Source organism: Lissotriton helveticus, chromosome 3_1 (genome assembly GCF_964261635.1).
Source record: "Lissotriton helveticus chromosome 3_1, aLisHel1.1, whole genome shotgun sequence".
In the NCBI taxonomy this organism is placed as follows: domain Eukaryota; kingdom Metazoa; phylum Chordata; class Amphibia; order Caudata; family Salamandridae; genus Lissotriton; species Lissotriton helveticus.
In genome coordinates this window covers 544,956,658-544,969,724 of record NC_136061.1, presented here as the reverse complement: position 1 = coordinate 544,969,724, position 13,067 = coordinate 544,956,658, and the positions used below count along the sequence as shown (strand labels likewise).

At 47.5% G+C, this 13,067-nt stretch overlaps 2 protein-coding genes across 3 annotated transcripts in view; one reads left to right on the top strand and one right to left on the bottom strand.

The window, feature by feature from the left end:
- Window positions 1-12,440, bottom strand: part of HSPE1 (heat shock protein family E (Hsp10) member 1) — a 53,069-nt gene extending 40,629 nt beyond the window's left edge. The window contains exon 1 of the mRNA XM_078680440.1: window positions 11,928-12,440. Within this exon, the coding sequence (XP_078536566.1) occupies window positions 11,928-11,930 (3 nt within the window). The 5' untranslated portion in view covers window positions 11,931-12,440. The remainder of the gene's footprint in view (window positions 1-11,927) is intronic.
- A 445-nt stretch (window positions 12,441-12,885) lies between these two features.
- The window catches only part of HSPD1 (heat shock protein family D (Hsp60) member 1), a 171,373-nt gene continuing 171,191 nt past the window's right edge, over window positions 12,886-13,067 (top strand). For both annotated transcript variants that reach the window (XR_013608662.1, XM_078680438.1), the window contains exon 1: window positions 12,886-13,024. The gene's annotated coding sequence lies outside the window, so the exon portion shown is untranslated. The remainder of the gene's footprint in view (window positions 13,025-13,067) is intronic.

Genomic DNA, 13,067 nt, shown 5'->3' with positions numbered 1-13,067 from the left:
GGAAAAATATGCACTACACGGAAATAGTAAATGAGCCAGGTATGTAGGGTGTGGATTTGTGCAATCATTGAAAACCTGTTTCATGTAAATTGTAGGTTATGTGAGAAGTACAACTAGCAAGTGTGATTCTGTACTGGAAACCTGCATTTGCTCCTCCCCTACCAACCCATGTTGACCCCTCACATGATATCACAATATGGTGACATTGTTTATTCTTGTGAGTTTTAATTAAAAGATTTACACAAAAAAGATTTCTCTAACATCAAACAGATGCTACACAGGCATCATCCAGTGCACTTCCTGATGCACTGTACGTTTAGTAACTGAGCACATTTCTATCCCACGCAGAACAGGCACAACATGATTACAAGCATTTGCAATACGTCTCGCTTTATTAAAGTTTGAGCTATTGATGTTACATTATTATTAGCAATGCCAATAGCTCAAACTTTAATAATGCGAGACCTATTGCATTGCAAATGCTTGTTATGTTAATCTTGACAGAAGGGAAGGATTGCATTGTCCTGGACACGCACGCGAACACACACACACACACACACACACAAACACACACAGGCATGCCCACCTACACAGATGTGCACACATGCCCAGGCACGCACACACAGACATGCACACATTCACAGATGCGCACCCAGGCCCGCGCGCACACACACACACACACACACAGATGCGCACACAACCAGGCACACGCACACACAAATGCACACACACGCGCACACACACGCCCAGGCACGCACACACACAGATGCACCAACATACACAGGCACACACACATAGGCGAGCACACATACACAGATGCGCACACACCCAGGCATGCACACACAGATGCGCACATACGCCCAGGTACGCACACAAACGCAGATGCACCAACATACACAGGCACACACACATAGGCGAGCACACATACACAGATGCGCACACACACAGATGCGCACATACGCCCAGGTAGGCACACAAACGCAGATGCGCACACACAGATGCGCACACTCGCACAGGCACGCACACCCACACAGATGTGCACACACACCCAGGCACACACACATAGGCGCGCACACATACACACAAATGCTTTCACATACACAGGTAAACACACCCACAGATGCACACACACCCAGGCACACACAGATTCGCACATACGCCCAGGTACGCACATACACGCAGATGTGCACACATACACAGATACACACACACGCCCAGGCACGCACACACAGATGCGCACACAAACACAGGCACACACACACACAGGTGCGCACACATACACTGATGCGCACAGGCACGCACGCGCACACACAGATGCATTCACATACACAGACAACCACACATAGGCATGCACACATACACAGATGCGCACACATGCCCAGACACGCACACACAGAGACACATATGCTCACACAGACACATACGCGCACACACACACATTCATGTTTCAGTCTGCGAGACTGGGAGAAAGAGTTAATTCCAAACTCCCTGACTGTTTACATCTAAGACAAGAGCAGCATTTTCTACAACAAAACTGCCCAATCAGAGGCTCCGGCAGGAAGTAGTGTCAGAGCTCCAAGCGGCTGAAAACAACATTTCACTCCAGCAGAAAAGATTTAACCAGAAGTACACCTTGAAAGAGAGGCCCATCAGTGTTTGTTTTATTCTGACTACCGCAAAAGGGACACAAATATAACATTCCTTTTCAGTTACTAATGACATTTTAGATTCCCTTCAAATCCCCTCATGCTCTGCACGTGACACTACAGCACTGCCTCAATGAGAAAAGCCTTGTACTTCAGCGGAAATATCTGAATTAGACGCACATCTGGGGGCGCCAGCAGAGCTTTACATGGAATGAAACAACTGGGCAGATGCAATTAGGGGCGTTGCTTAAAAATATGCGCGCATAGGTGCTCCCCCCCCCCCGCCCCGCTGGTATTTCTGTTATGGCCTCCAGATATATAATACAATAAGTAGCATTACACCTACAACCACAGCGAGTCTCTTTGATGTGACATCATATACAGTGATGGGCGGCACGGCTGCAGAGTGAAGATATATTTTTTTTGCCCTGAGGGTGAGGGCAAAAACGGAGAGACCGATAGGAACTTGTCTTAGCAGCTGCTTTCTAGATCTGCCGGTGCTGCGTACCAGCAGGACCCGGCCCACTTAAAACACTGGGCTCGTGGTCAAAAACAGAAGCTCTAACATGTTTACCCAAGTCTTACCGTCCATATTTGTCAACAGACCTCATTCAGGAAACTCCAGATTTCTAAAGCAGAAAAGTGGCTAATTGTGGCTGTCTCCTGCCTGAAATTGCCTCTGTTTTAACAGAAGTCAGTAGGACCGATGCATTCTCCCGATTCTGTTTTCCTTTCCCTTACCTCTTCTGAAATGTTGGCATGTGTGCCCATCGGTTCACGATTTTCGGCCATACTCTGAAAGGAAAGCTGCTCCCTGGAACCTCTGATGCAGACGGGTGCCAGGACTGCAGGACTCCGCTTCTCACGTGCAAGGACTGCAGGACTCTGCTTCTCACCAGGGCGGGGGACGGGTGCAAGGACTGCCGGACTCCGCTTCTCACCAGGCCGGGGGACGGGTGCAAGGACTGCCGGACTCCGCTTGTCACCAGGGCGGGGGACGGGTGCAAGGACTGCCGGACTCCGCTTCTCACGTGCAAGGACTGCAGGACTCCGCTTCTCACCAGTGCGAGGACGTCTGCAAGGACTGCCGGACCCCGCTTCTCACCAGGGCGGGGGACGGGTGCAAGGACTGCCGGACTCCGCTTCTCACCAGGGCGGGGGACGGGTGCAAGGACTGCCGAACTCCGCTTCTCACCAGGGCGGGGGACGGGTGCAAGGACTGCTGGACTCCGCTTCTCACGTGCAAGGACTGCAGGACTCCGCTTCTCACCAGGGCGAGGACGTCTGCAAGGACTGCCGGACTCCGCTTCTCACCAGGGCGGGGGACGGGTGCAAGGACTGCCGGACTCCGCTTCTCACCAGGGCGGGGGACGGGTGCAAGGACTGCCGGACTCCGCTTCTCACCAGGGCGGGGGACGGGTGCAAGGACTGCCGGACTCCGCTTCTCACCAGGGCGAGGGACGGGTGCAAGGACTGCCGGACTCCTCTTCTCACCAGGGCGTGGGACGGGTGCAAGGACTGCCGGACTCCTCTTCTCACCAGGGCGTGGGACGGGTGCAAGGACTGCCGGACTCCGCTTCTCACCAGGGCGGGGGACGGGTGCAAGGACTGCCGGACTCCGCTTCTCACCAGGGCGGGGGACGGGTGCAAAGACTGCCGGACTCCGCTTCTCACCAGGGCGAGGGACGGGTGCAAGGACTGCCGGACTCCGCTTCTCACCAGGGCGAGGGACGGGTGCAAGGACTGCCGGACTCCGCATCTCACCAGGGCGTGGGACGGGTGCAAGGACTGCTGGACTCCGCATCTCACCAGGGCGAGGGACGGGTGCAAGGACTGCTGGTCTCCGCACCTCACCAGGGCGGGGGACGGGTGCAAGGACTGCTGGACTCCGCTTCTCACCAGGCCGGGGGACGGGTGCAAGGACTGCCGGACTCCGCTTCTCACCAGGGCGAGGGACGGGTGCAAGGACTGCCGGACTCCGCTTCTCACCAGGGCGTGGGACGGGTGCAAGGACTGCTGGACTCCTCATCTCACCAGGGCGAGGGACGGGTGCAAGGACTGCCAGTCTCTGCATCTCACCAGGGTGTGGGACGGATGCAAGGACTGCCGGTCTCCGCTTCCCACCAGGACGGGGGACGGGTGCAAGGACTGCAGAGGGGGCGGACCGGGGTTATCAGCAGATGTGCCGTTGCCTTCCCCCTCTCGGAGGCTGAGCTGTGCTGAAGTGTTCCCAGAGACCTGCCCTTTTATCTGGAAATGGACAGCGATTCAGTTCCCACCGAATTCCGAGCGCTGCTTCGGTTCACCTGTTGTAAAAAATCATCTGTTACACCCCTTTTCGCCTCATGCCTATGGATGTGGCACTTTCTGGAAGTTTCAAGGGTGATTGATTCAGACATAGGCTCGTACACATTGCGAGAGAGTATTGCATTATTATTAATGAAGTTTTATAACGCGCGAACTTGACGAGAAGGTATTGGGTATCAGAGCATTTTATATAGCAAAAGTGGCGTTATATTCATTTTTGTTCGGTACGGGGAGATTAAGTGATTTGCCCAGAATCACAGGATGATTAGCGTCGTTGCCGAGACTCGAACCCATTCCCATATTAGAGGTCCACCGCACTAATCGTTAGGCCAACTCCTCTCCCCCTTAGAAGAAATAATTGGTAAACGCACGCGCGCGCTACAGCAAGGCGTGTCATTTCTATTAGCATGCCCGTTGCTCTGTTGCTCCTCCCACGGCCTATTGGTGTCTGTTATGAGCTTCATGCGCGTAATAGACACCAATAGGCCATGGGAGGAGCAATGCTCGCGCCAAAAGCCAATAGTGTGAAGTCTTTTATTATCGAAAGAACGCCAAGGCCAATGAGGTAACACTAAACAAAAAAGCACACGCACGTGCATTTTACAGTCCAAAGTGACTGCTGAAACCCCCCTTTTCGATTACAAAATGCCTCGCGCTGCGCGAAGCACTGCTACGCAGTGCAACGCTAGGCGCGAGACCTAAAAAGGGTCATGTTTAAGGATTAATTATCAACAGTGGCGTAGCAAGGTCAGGTGGTACCCTATGCGGAAAATTTGTCACCCCCCGGCTTAACAAAAGAGCAAAAATGTGTGTTTAAAACACATTTTTGCCATTTTGTCACCCCCCTCAGCACCCACCGCACCCCCCTTCCTACGCTAGTGATTATCAATGCATTGTTATAATGTAAAGTATTGATGTCAAAGCTTCCATGTTTTAAAGAAATATGCTTTTTTTTTTATTTTGGAGAGTTCATCATATTTTATATGTGATTTGTTGTAGGATATACATTTTCAGTGCTCTGCTCGTGCACTAAGAGCCAAGCCAGTCCTGTGGCTCAGCTTTAATCTCCTTGTTAATTTGTTGGCTTGCTCACCTCTATCATGCTGTACATGATGACAACTAAGGTGCATTTGTGCTATGGGAATCAGCTCCTAGTAGTACAACGGTTGAGGATACACGAGAAAGATATGCACATTATAATATGGACTAACCAGTTACCAGAGGGGCAGCTGATGCTGGATATCTATACACCAAAAAAGGCGATAATCAGAAAAGGCAAAGTAATCCACAGTGTCAAGCGCTGGGCAAAGCTGCTGTTGAAGTAGTAAAAATATACCAAAAGGGTAAGAATGGGAACTGGCGGCACAAGAATATCCATGAATCATTTTACTTTATTTTTGGAGGAAGGGGTAATATCTATTGCTGAACAAGTGCTTCCCATGAGGTAGGAAAGAGATGGAAGAATAATCAAGGCTGGCAACTGGAGCAAAAATTATACAAACTTTAAAAAGGCCTCAGAGACTCTCCTTTCCAATATACATAATGAGGAATCCACCTGGCCTTCCAGAATTTCTTCCCAAAACAACGTTCACTTTAATTACTACTAATGAATTACATATCAGAATCCCCCCCCCCCGCAAAATAAAGAATATCGTGAAAGGAGTCTTGCCCTGCTTCCATTATTTCGGTTAGGACAGTAGGTTAGCACTGATTTTGGTAGACCTCAACGTGTTCAATATTTGCCCAGCTATTCTCTGACCTGCAATCACTTCCAATCAATCTTGCAGTGCTTGTATAGCTCGACTTATCACTCATGATGGTATCCAGGCGCTGGGCTGCGGGTTTCGGGCAAAGAGCCAGGACTTGAGTCACTTCCTGAAGTCTGTCAATGAGGGTGCTGTTCGGAGGTGAAGGGGGTTCTAGGACTTGGAGGCGGGTGGGAGAAGGACAATCTTCTGGCACAGAAGCGGTGGATGCGCAGCGTCCATGTGAGGGCAAGGTGAGCGGAGGTTTCTGGGTGGTCAGTGGAAGTTTAGGCGGTGGTTTATGTATACAGGTCCTTGGTAGTGAATGGCTGTGTAGGTGTGGGTCAGAAGATTGAACTGGCATCTTTTCTGGATAGGGAAGCCAGTGGATGTCTCAGGTGCTGGGTGTTGTGGATCCTTTTGGACAGGTTGAGAATCAGTCTGGCGGCTGCTGTCTGGAGTCTTCTCATGATTTTGCTGGTAGTGCTTGGAAAGAGTGCAATGCCAAAGTCCAGATGGCTGGTGATGTGGGCCTGCGTCACGGTCTACCTGGTGCTGATGGGCAGCCATTTGAAGATGTTATGGAGAATGCAGCGAGTGTGGAAGCAGGCTGAGGAGATGGCGTTGACCTGTTGCTTCATGGAGAGTCCAGGATGATGCAGAGGTTGCGGTCTTTCGGAATGGGACTAGGTCCTAGGTCCAATTTCCAATGGCAACCAGGAGTTGTTCCAGAGGGAGCTGTGTCTGCTGAAGATCAGCACTTTGGTTTTGTCCGTCTTGAGCTTCAGGCAGTTGTCCTTCATCTAGGTTGCTACGTTCTTCATGCAGTTGTGGAAGTTGGCTTTTGTCAGGGTGGGGTCCACTGAGAGCGAGAGGACGAGCTGGGTTTCATCAGCATATGAGATGACGTTGATGTCATTGTTTCTGACTATGTCCGCTAACAGTGTCATATAGATGTTGAAGAGGGCTGGGTTGAGGAACAAACCTTGAGGGACGCCACAGATAGTGCACTTGGGCTGCGAGGTGAAGGGCGGGAGCCGGATTTTTTGGGTGCGACCCGTGACAAATGATGCCATCGATCCAACAGTGTCGTCCTTCAGTCCTTCATTCCGATCTGGTGCAGTTGATTGAGGAGGCTACGGAGAGGTCGAGAAGGATCAGGGCAGCTGATTCTCCTCTGTCGAGTAGTGTGAGGTTGTTGTCTGCAACCAGAGAAGTCTTGATGCTGTGGTTGGCTCTGAATCCTGAATGGAAGGGGTCGAGCAGGTTGTTTCTCCCCAGGTGTTCGGCGAGTTGGAGGGTGATGGCCTTCTCTAAGACTTTGGCAGCAAATGGGAGCAGTGAGATGGGGTGTTAGGTCTAGAGATCCATGGGGTTTGCAGTGTGAAAAACACTTCTTAAATGTTAAGTGCTTGGAACCTTTAAGAAGGGGTACTGAGATCAAGTCCCATCACTAGACCACTACTATGTATAGGATGATACTGATTTTACTTATAAGTGGCGGGGAACCCGTGGAAGAGATGGATCCGACAAGTTGACAGGCAGTATGAGAAATCTGTCAAAATAATTTTTCCAAAGAAAATGAATATTTGGTTGGATCTGGGGCAGAGGCCAGGTGTTTCATTGCCAATTCTAAAAATTCCTGAATCATTTCAAGTGAGGTTTGGAAGACTTGCCTATATATTGAGCCACATTAATGAGCAAAGGTAACACGCCCGCCTTGCGGCATGGGAATAGTAATGCAGCCCTGCCAAGTGCCACACATCAGGAATTAGAGTAGTGCATTTTAGGGTTGTATCAATTTTTATTATTGGAGAAGAAAGAAAAAGGAGTACATATCATTCGCCTACATCCAGTGGCCGGAGACGGGGGGGGGGGGGAGAAAACTGTTTAACTTTAAAGAAAGAAAACATGAAACATTACAAATGATGCCAGTTTGCTATGTGAGGACGTCTGTATCGCCCCGCTCCACCCATGCTACAGTTTAAGTGTCGGGTTGTATGCCAGCTGTAAGGCGTAGAATTTGTAAGTATATTAGGCAGGCGAGTTCACGGAAAGTGTTGAATAAATATTTTAAACAGGGAACCCACGTATTCTCAAATTTAGGGAGCAAATGATTTACTACTGCAGTTAGCTTTTCCATACTTAACAGATCACAGAGTTTGTGTATCCAGTCTGAATGGGTGGGTGTGGAATCAGTTCCCATCTTGACAGCAAGGCTTGTTTTGCAAAGTAATGTCCCTCCCTCTGGGAGATTGGAGTGGGTATGTCAAAACATCGGGGAGCGCTAGTAGGATGTAGCTAGGAAAGCGATGCAGTCCAGTCTCAAACATTTGGTCTATATCCGCAAGTATCTCTGCCCAGTACTGATGCAGTTTGGGGCAGTGTCATAGCAAGTGAGATAATGTGCCGGAGTGACCGTAGTGTCTCAATATTTGCCTTCACATCCCTGTTTCCACCTAGACAGCCGGGAAGCTGTGTAGCACCAGTAATGCACTAGCTTAAGGAGGATTTACCCTCCGGCTGCACAAGAGGCCGACATACGGGCCCGATGCAAGATGTCAGTCCATTCCTTATCCGTGAACATTCACATTCTGCCGCCTATCTTGTTCTGGCTGGAGAGAGTAGGGGGGGGGTGAGCAGAAATGTTTTAAAAAATGAAAGACATCTCACAGCAGGCGCCAATAGCCAGCACTCAAATGATGTATGGGGTCTGCTTGTGTGGGGGCGTATCTCCGGTTGAGTCATCCAGTGGTAGTCAGCTGCATATCGCCACCGCTCCGGGTCTGGGAGCCCTAATTCTCGTTGGATCCGCGAGAAGTCCTGTGGTTCCAGTTCATCAAAGAGGTCCCCAATACGCTTACAATGGACCTCTTGCCACCGTTAATATGTTGAACCAAGCATAGCCGGAAGAAAATCTGCATTCCCTATGATCAGGGTATGGGGGAGATCGGAGTGGATAGACCCTTAGGAACACTACACTCAGTTTGTCCCAGGCCCAATTTGTGGCCCTGACTATCGCGGAAATGTACACTCCTGATAGGCGGTTCTTACACAGAAGCCAGGGTATCTTCCAGATATGAATACCAGCAACAGCCTGGTCCAGGAAGCACCAATGTTTCTCCGCGAGTGGAGGTTGCCACTCCACTAGAAATCTTAATTGTGCCACCTGATGGTGGCGCCTCAGGTGAGGTATCCCCAAGCCTCCCTTAGCCACCGGGAGGTATGCACGCTCCATAGCCGAGCAGCGCATTTTAGTGCTGGTGGCTGCATTCCTGCACTACAATGCATTAGTCACACTTTATAGCTCCTTTGATCTCCTGAATATGCAAGGAGGCACTGTAAGAATAATTAACACAATACAACTGGTCACGCTCTGGCTTGCTTATGCTCACCACGTTTTATTCTAACACAAATATACTAGTTTTCCTGCATTTGTACCTTATCACTTCATATTCATGAAAAAAAATACTTCTGGCTGACCGCTGTGAGCCAAGATGGTAAGCTTTATATATTTCTTAGGTAGAACTGTGCAGCTATAGAAAGCATTATTTGGAAGAACTTACATAGTGGATCAAAAGTCACAGCTCTTTTTCCTAAAAAAAAAAAGGTTTTAAGTCCTGTGACAGTATGTGTCCTTGGGTGAGGAGCAGCTGGCTGGGAGTGACAAATAGGAGAGAGAGGAGTGCTTGAATATGGAGGTCAGCTAAACCAACGCTAAACATAATTGACATCCTACCAGAACAGACCTCAACGTACTCCCTTATTCCCCACCCAAACAGTTGTCATCATTAAGAGGAATGAGCATAATAAACACAACAGACAAGTTTCAAACGCTTTTGCCAGACTCTGAAGTGTGGCAGTATAGTCTACAAAGCATTTTGATTGCTCACTTAACAACCGTTTCCATACATTATAATTTTTAATACACTACTACTAACTGCAACAGTTTCCCACTTATGCTACTGGCCCTTAAGTTTCTGGCAAGATTTATGTGACGCAGTCCATATGACAACTTCGGTAAGTCCTAGCTTTCTTAACAATTACTTAATTTGAAACTGCAACTATGTGAGGTGGTGGGCAAAGATAAGTGTTAAATCCGTAACATAGCTGCCAGGCCAGTTTCTAGGGTTATTAACTCCTGCAAGTCCTGGCTTTTTAACAGGAGGAACACTTTGTATTTAGGAAAGAGCATAACATTTCCGGAGCATTGCAGCAGTACTTTTCGTTTACAACGGACCGAAGGGTCTACTTTGCGACATGTATCTAATTACACTGCACTTCTAAAAGCGATACTTTAATTGTCACACAAGAGAAATTAAATGTCGCACATAGTTCAGTTGTCAATTAAAACCATAAACAAAATCACACGGTTAAAAAGTACGTAACGAATAAAAATGAAATGGATGTAAAACAGATGTCATACAGCTAGTACAACCTCGAGTCTTCACGCTACATACCGTTCGCTTTCTTCAACTTTCCTTCCTGGAAATTTTAGTCAGGATACCAACACTTATCTATGTTAGATAAAAAGTGACTAAACCGGAATCATTTGTTACCCTAATGTATAAAAAAGCAAGCTTTTTGCACAGATAACTAAAATGTCTAAGTACAATAATATATATAATTAAAAAGCCTATTAGCGGTGCTAAAAAAGGTATGAATACGGTGCCAGATAGTCTGTGAAACCCACTATTAAAACAATCATACAAATATTCACATTTTTAAAAGTACAGAAATAAAGTAAGTTATCGGAGTCTAATGGGATAGGGAACAGCTAGTTTCAGACCCTAGCAGCCCGTCCGTCACAGTTACTGTGCATGTTTGGTTAACGTTAAGGGTTTCCAAGTTATCACAATTTGGGATTACATTCAGGGACCACCTCCAGATTACACATCACATATCCTATTAGTTAATAATTTTATTAAAACAGATCAATAACTGAGTAAGTCTAATGTTCAGCATGGTGTTGATTGGGTCCATGGACTCCACGAGTGCATGCCTGCAGGACCGAATTCCCCGTTCAAGGAAATCCTGTCTTAACAGAACTCTTTGTTGAACCATCAACGAGGGACAAACACAGACGATGTGAAGCAGAGATTCAGGCCCCTGATGGCAGACGGCAAAACTGGTCTTCACTTTGACCGGGCATCCTCCATTTTGGCATGAGGTCTAACATGGGTATTTCTCCAAATCTTAGGGCCAAAAAACGACTGATCTTTCCGGTGGTAAGACGCAGCTAGCAGGGCTGATTCCCTTAAAGTGGAATATGATTTCAACACCAGCCACCCGTGGCGACGTTTTGACAAGGTATCTTTGTCTGCTATTCAACTTTGCAATTTTGTAGATTTATTTACAAGCTTCTTAAAGATTTGCCCAGAGATATTAGAGTTCCAAAGGTCACCCAGATCAAGCATCGTAATGCTGCTTTCTAAAAAGGTATTGTAAGCACAGTTGCCCCTTTGCAAGTTAATTTTAGTCCTGACTAGATTTGCCAGAGTGTTTTCTCCTGCTGCTGTCCGCAAGTTATAACAGCTTTACCAACGCCGCTGGCCTAGCAAGTGTCTGTTTTGTAAGCAGATATTCTAGCCAGATTTGGCCAACTTGGGGAGCCTAAAAATGTGTTTATATGCTCATCGCACATAGGCACACAAAAATTCTGTAAATGTCACACATAAGCAAGCTGAAAACTTGCCAGCTGTTGTAAGATCGTCTTGGTGTCTCGTTGTTCGAATTGGTGTATTTTCGGATATGTTTTGCTCATTTTCATTGCTTAATTTTGCTCATGAGAATGTGTCACTCATAGCCCCGGAACGTCACTACTAATTGCACTAAAATTATGAAAATGTCACACATAAGCAATCTGAAACCTTGGAAACTATGTTGTTGGATCACATGACCTGAAGAAAATTAACGGAGTGCCACTGCATTCTAAAGGAACAATGTAGTGCGTAGAGATCATGGGGACAATCCACCACGATATTTAAAAAAGGCAAACATTCGGCACAGATGATCAGCCATACAATGGTTACTTCGTCGCTGAGCACAGAACTGGAAAGGTGACTTTGGTGGTAACATTTTCTAACCTTCTACAATAGAATACAATGTGCATAAAATATTTAGGCAGCTCTTGAGAAAAGTACGCTGTTCGTCGAACCGAATTGATCAGGCACACAAAACAAAATTAAAGAAAAAAGCATTAAGAACACACGAAATCAAGGACACTTACCATGGTGCTGCTACAGCGTCTCGACCCCTGCACACAGTGATCAGAGTTGCGCTACAAGACAACACGTGTGTACCCAGTGCGCATGCGCTCTCCTACCCGCGAGGTTAGAGGTCACGTATGCCGGTATTTAATTTACAGAAAACTGCTTGATTTTTGCTACCAATTTGCGACTAATACTACGTGCACAGAGTCAGGTTGCTCGTGCTTTTAATACAGTTAACAGAGGCTCGTTTCACAAGGCGCGGTGCCACGAACTCCAAGAATTTCGCAACATCGCCTCTGACCTTGGCACACGCGAGACTTCCAGAAGATTCTCGAGTTCGAAGCCCCGGACCCGGCATAACGTATAACCTCATGGCAATGAGGAAGCCTCTTTTTGACATTTACCGCAAGACAACTAGACTACGCAACAAGGTTTCCAAGAGCAGCCTTGTTTGGCTAACATTGAGGCTAAGGTATACTGTGAGAGGGTCTATTGAAGTACTATACCCAACATGGCTTGCGCCGTTAAATAAAGCTATCTGATGGACTCGTCTATTCTTCTGATGGACTAGGGCATTTGCGTCATTAGTGGGTGATGTCGAAGGCTGGCTGCGCGTCCAGTACATGTAATTGTTCTGCTGTTTTATTTGACTGATTAAAGTAGATGCATTGACAACGCCTAGTGTACAAAATGTATTTGATTTTGAACAACGGCGTGTACTTTATCTTGGAAAATAAAGTAGGACTACAGACCAGGCATTGGGTTCCTGTTTTACGTATATGTTTAAACAAATGTAAATTTATAGTTATTTGTCGCTCAGTTCACTGTTTATTTTTTATGACGTATAATATTTTTCTCCAAGAAAGTAAAGTTCATATTTGTTTTAAAAACAATTCTTGCTATCACTTCAGCAGGACTAACTTTCACTCTAAGATGGCGATTTGGCTAGGTAGGAGGAGTCACGTGCCCCATTGGCCAAGGTCGGGCTAGATCATGCTCGTTGCCGGGTGGCACGGCACATGTGCGTTGAGCCGGGTATAGAGGTCTCTGCACCCAGCGATACTCTACACTTCATCTTAGGTTCTTGCCCTGTCAGTCCGCGCCTCCAGCTAAGGTAAGTATTGACAGGCGTGTGCAGCCCTCGTTGTATATATGAT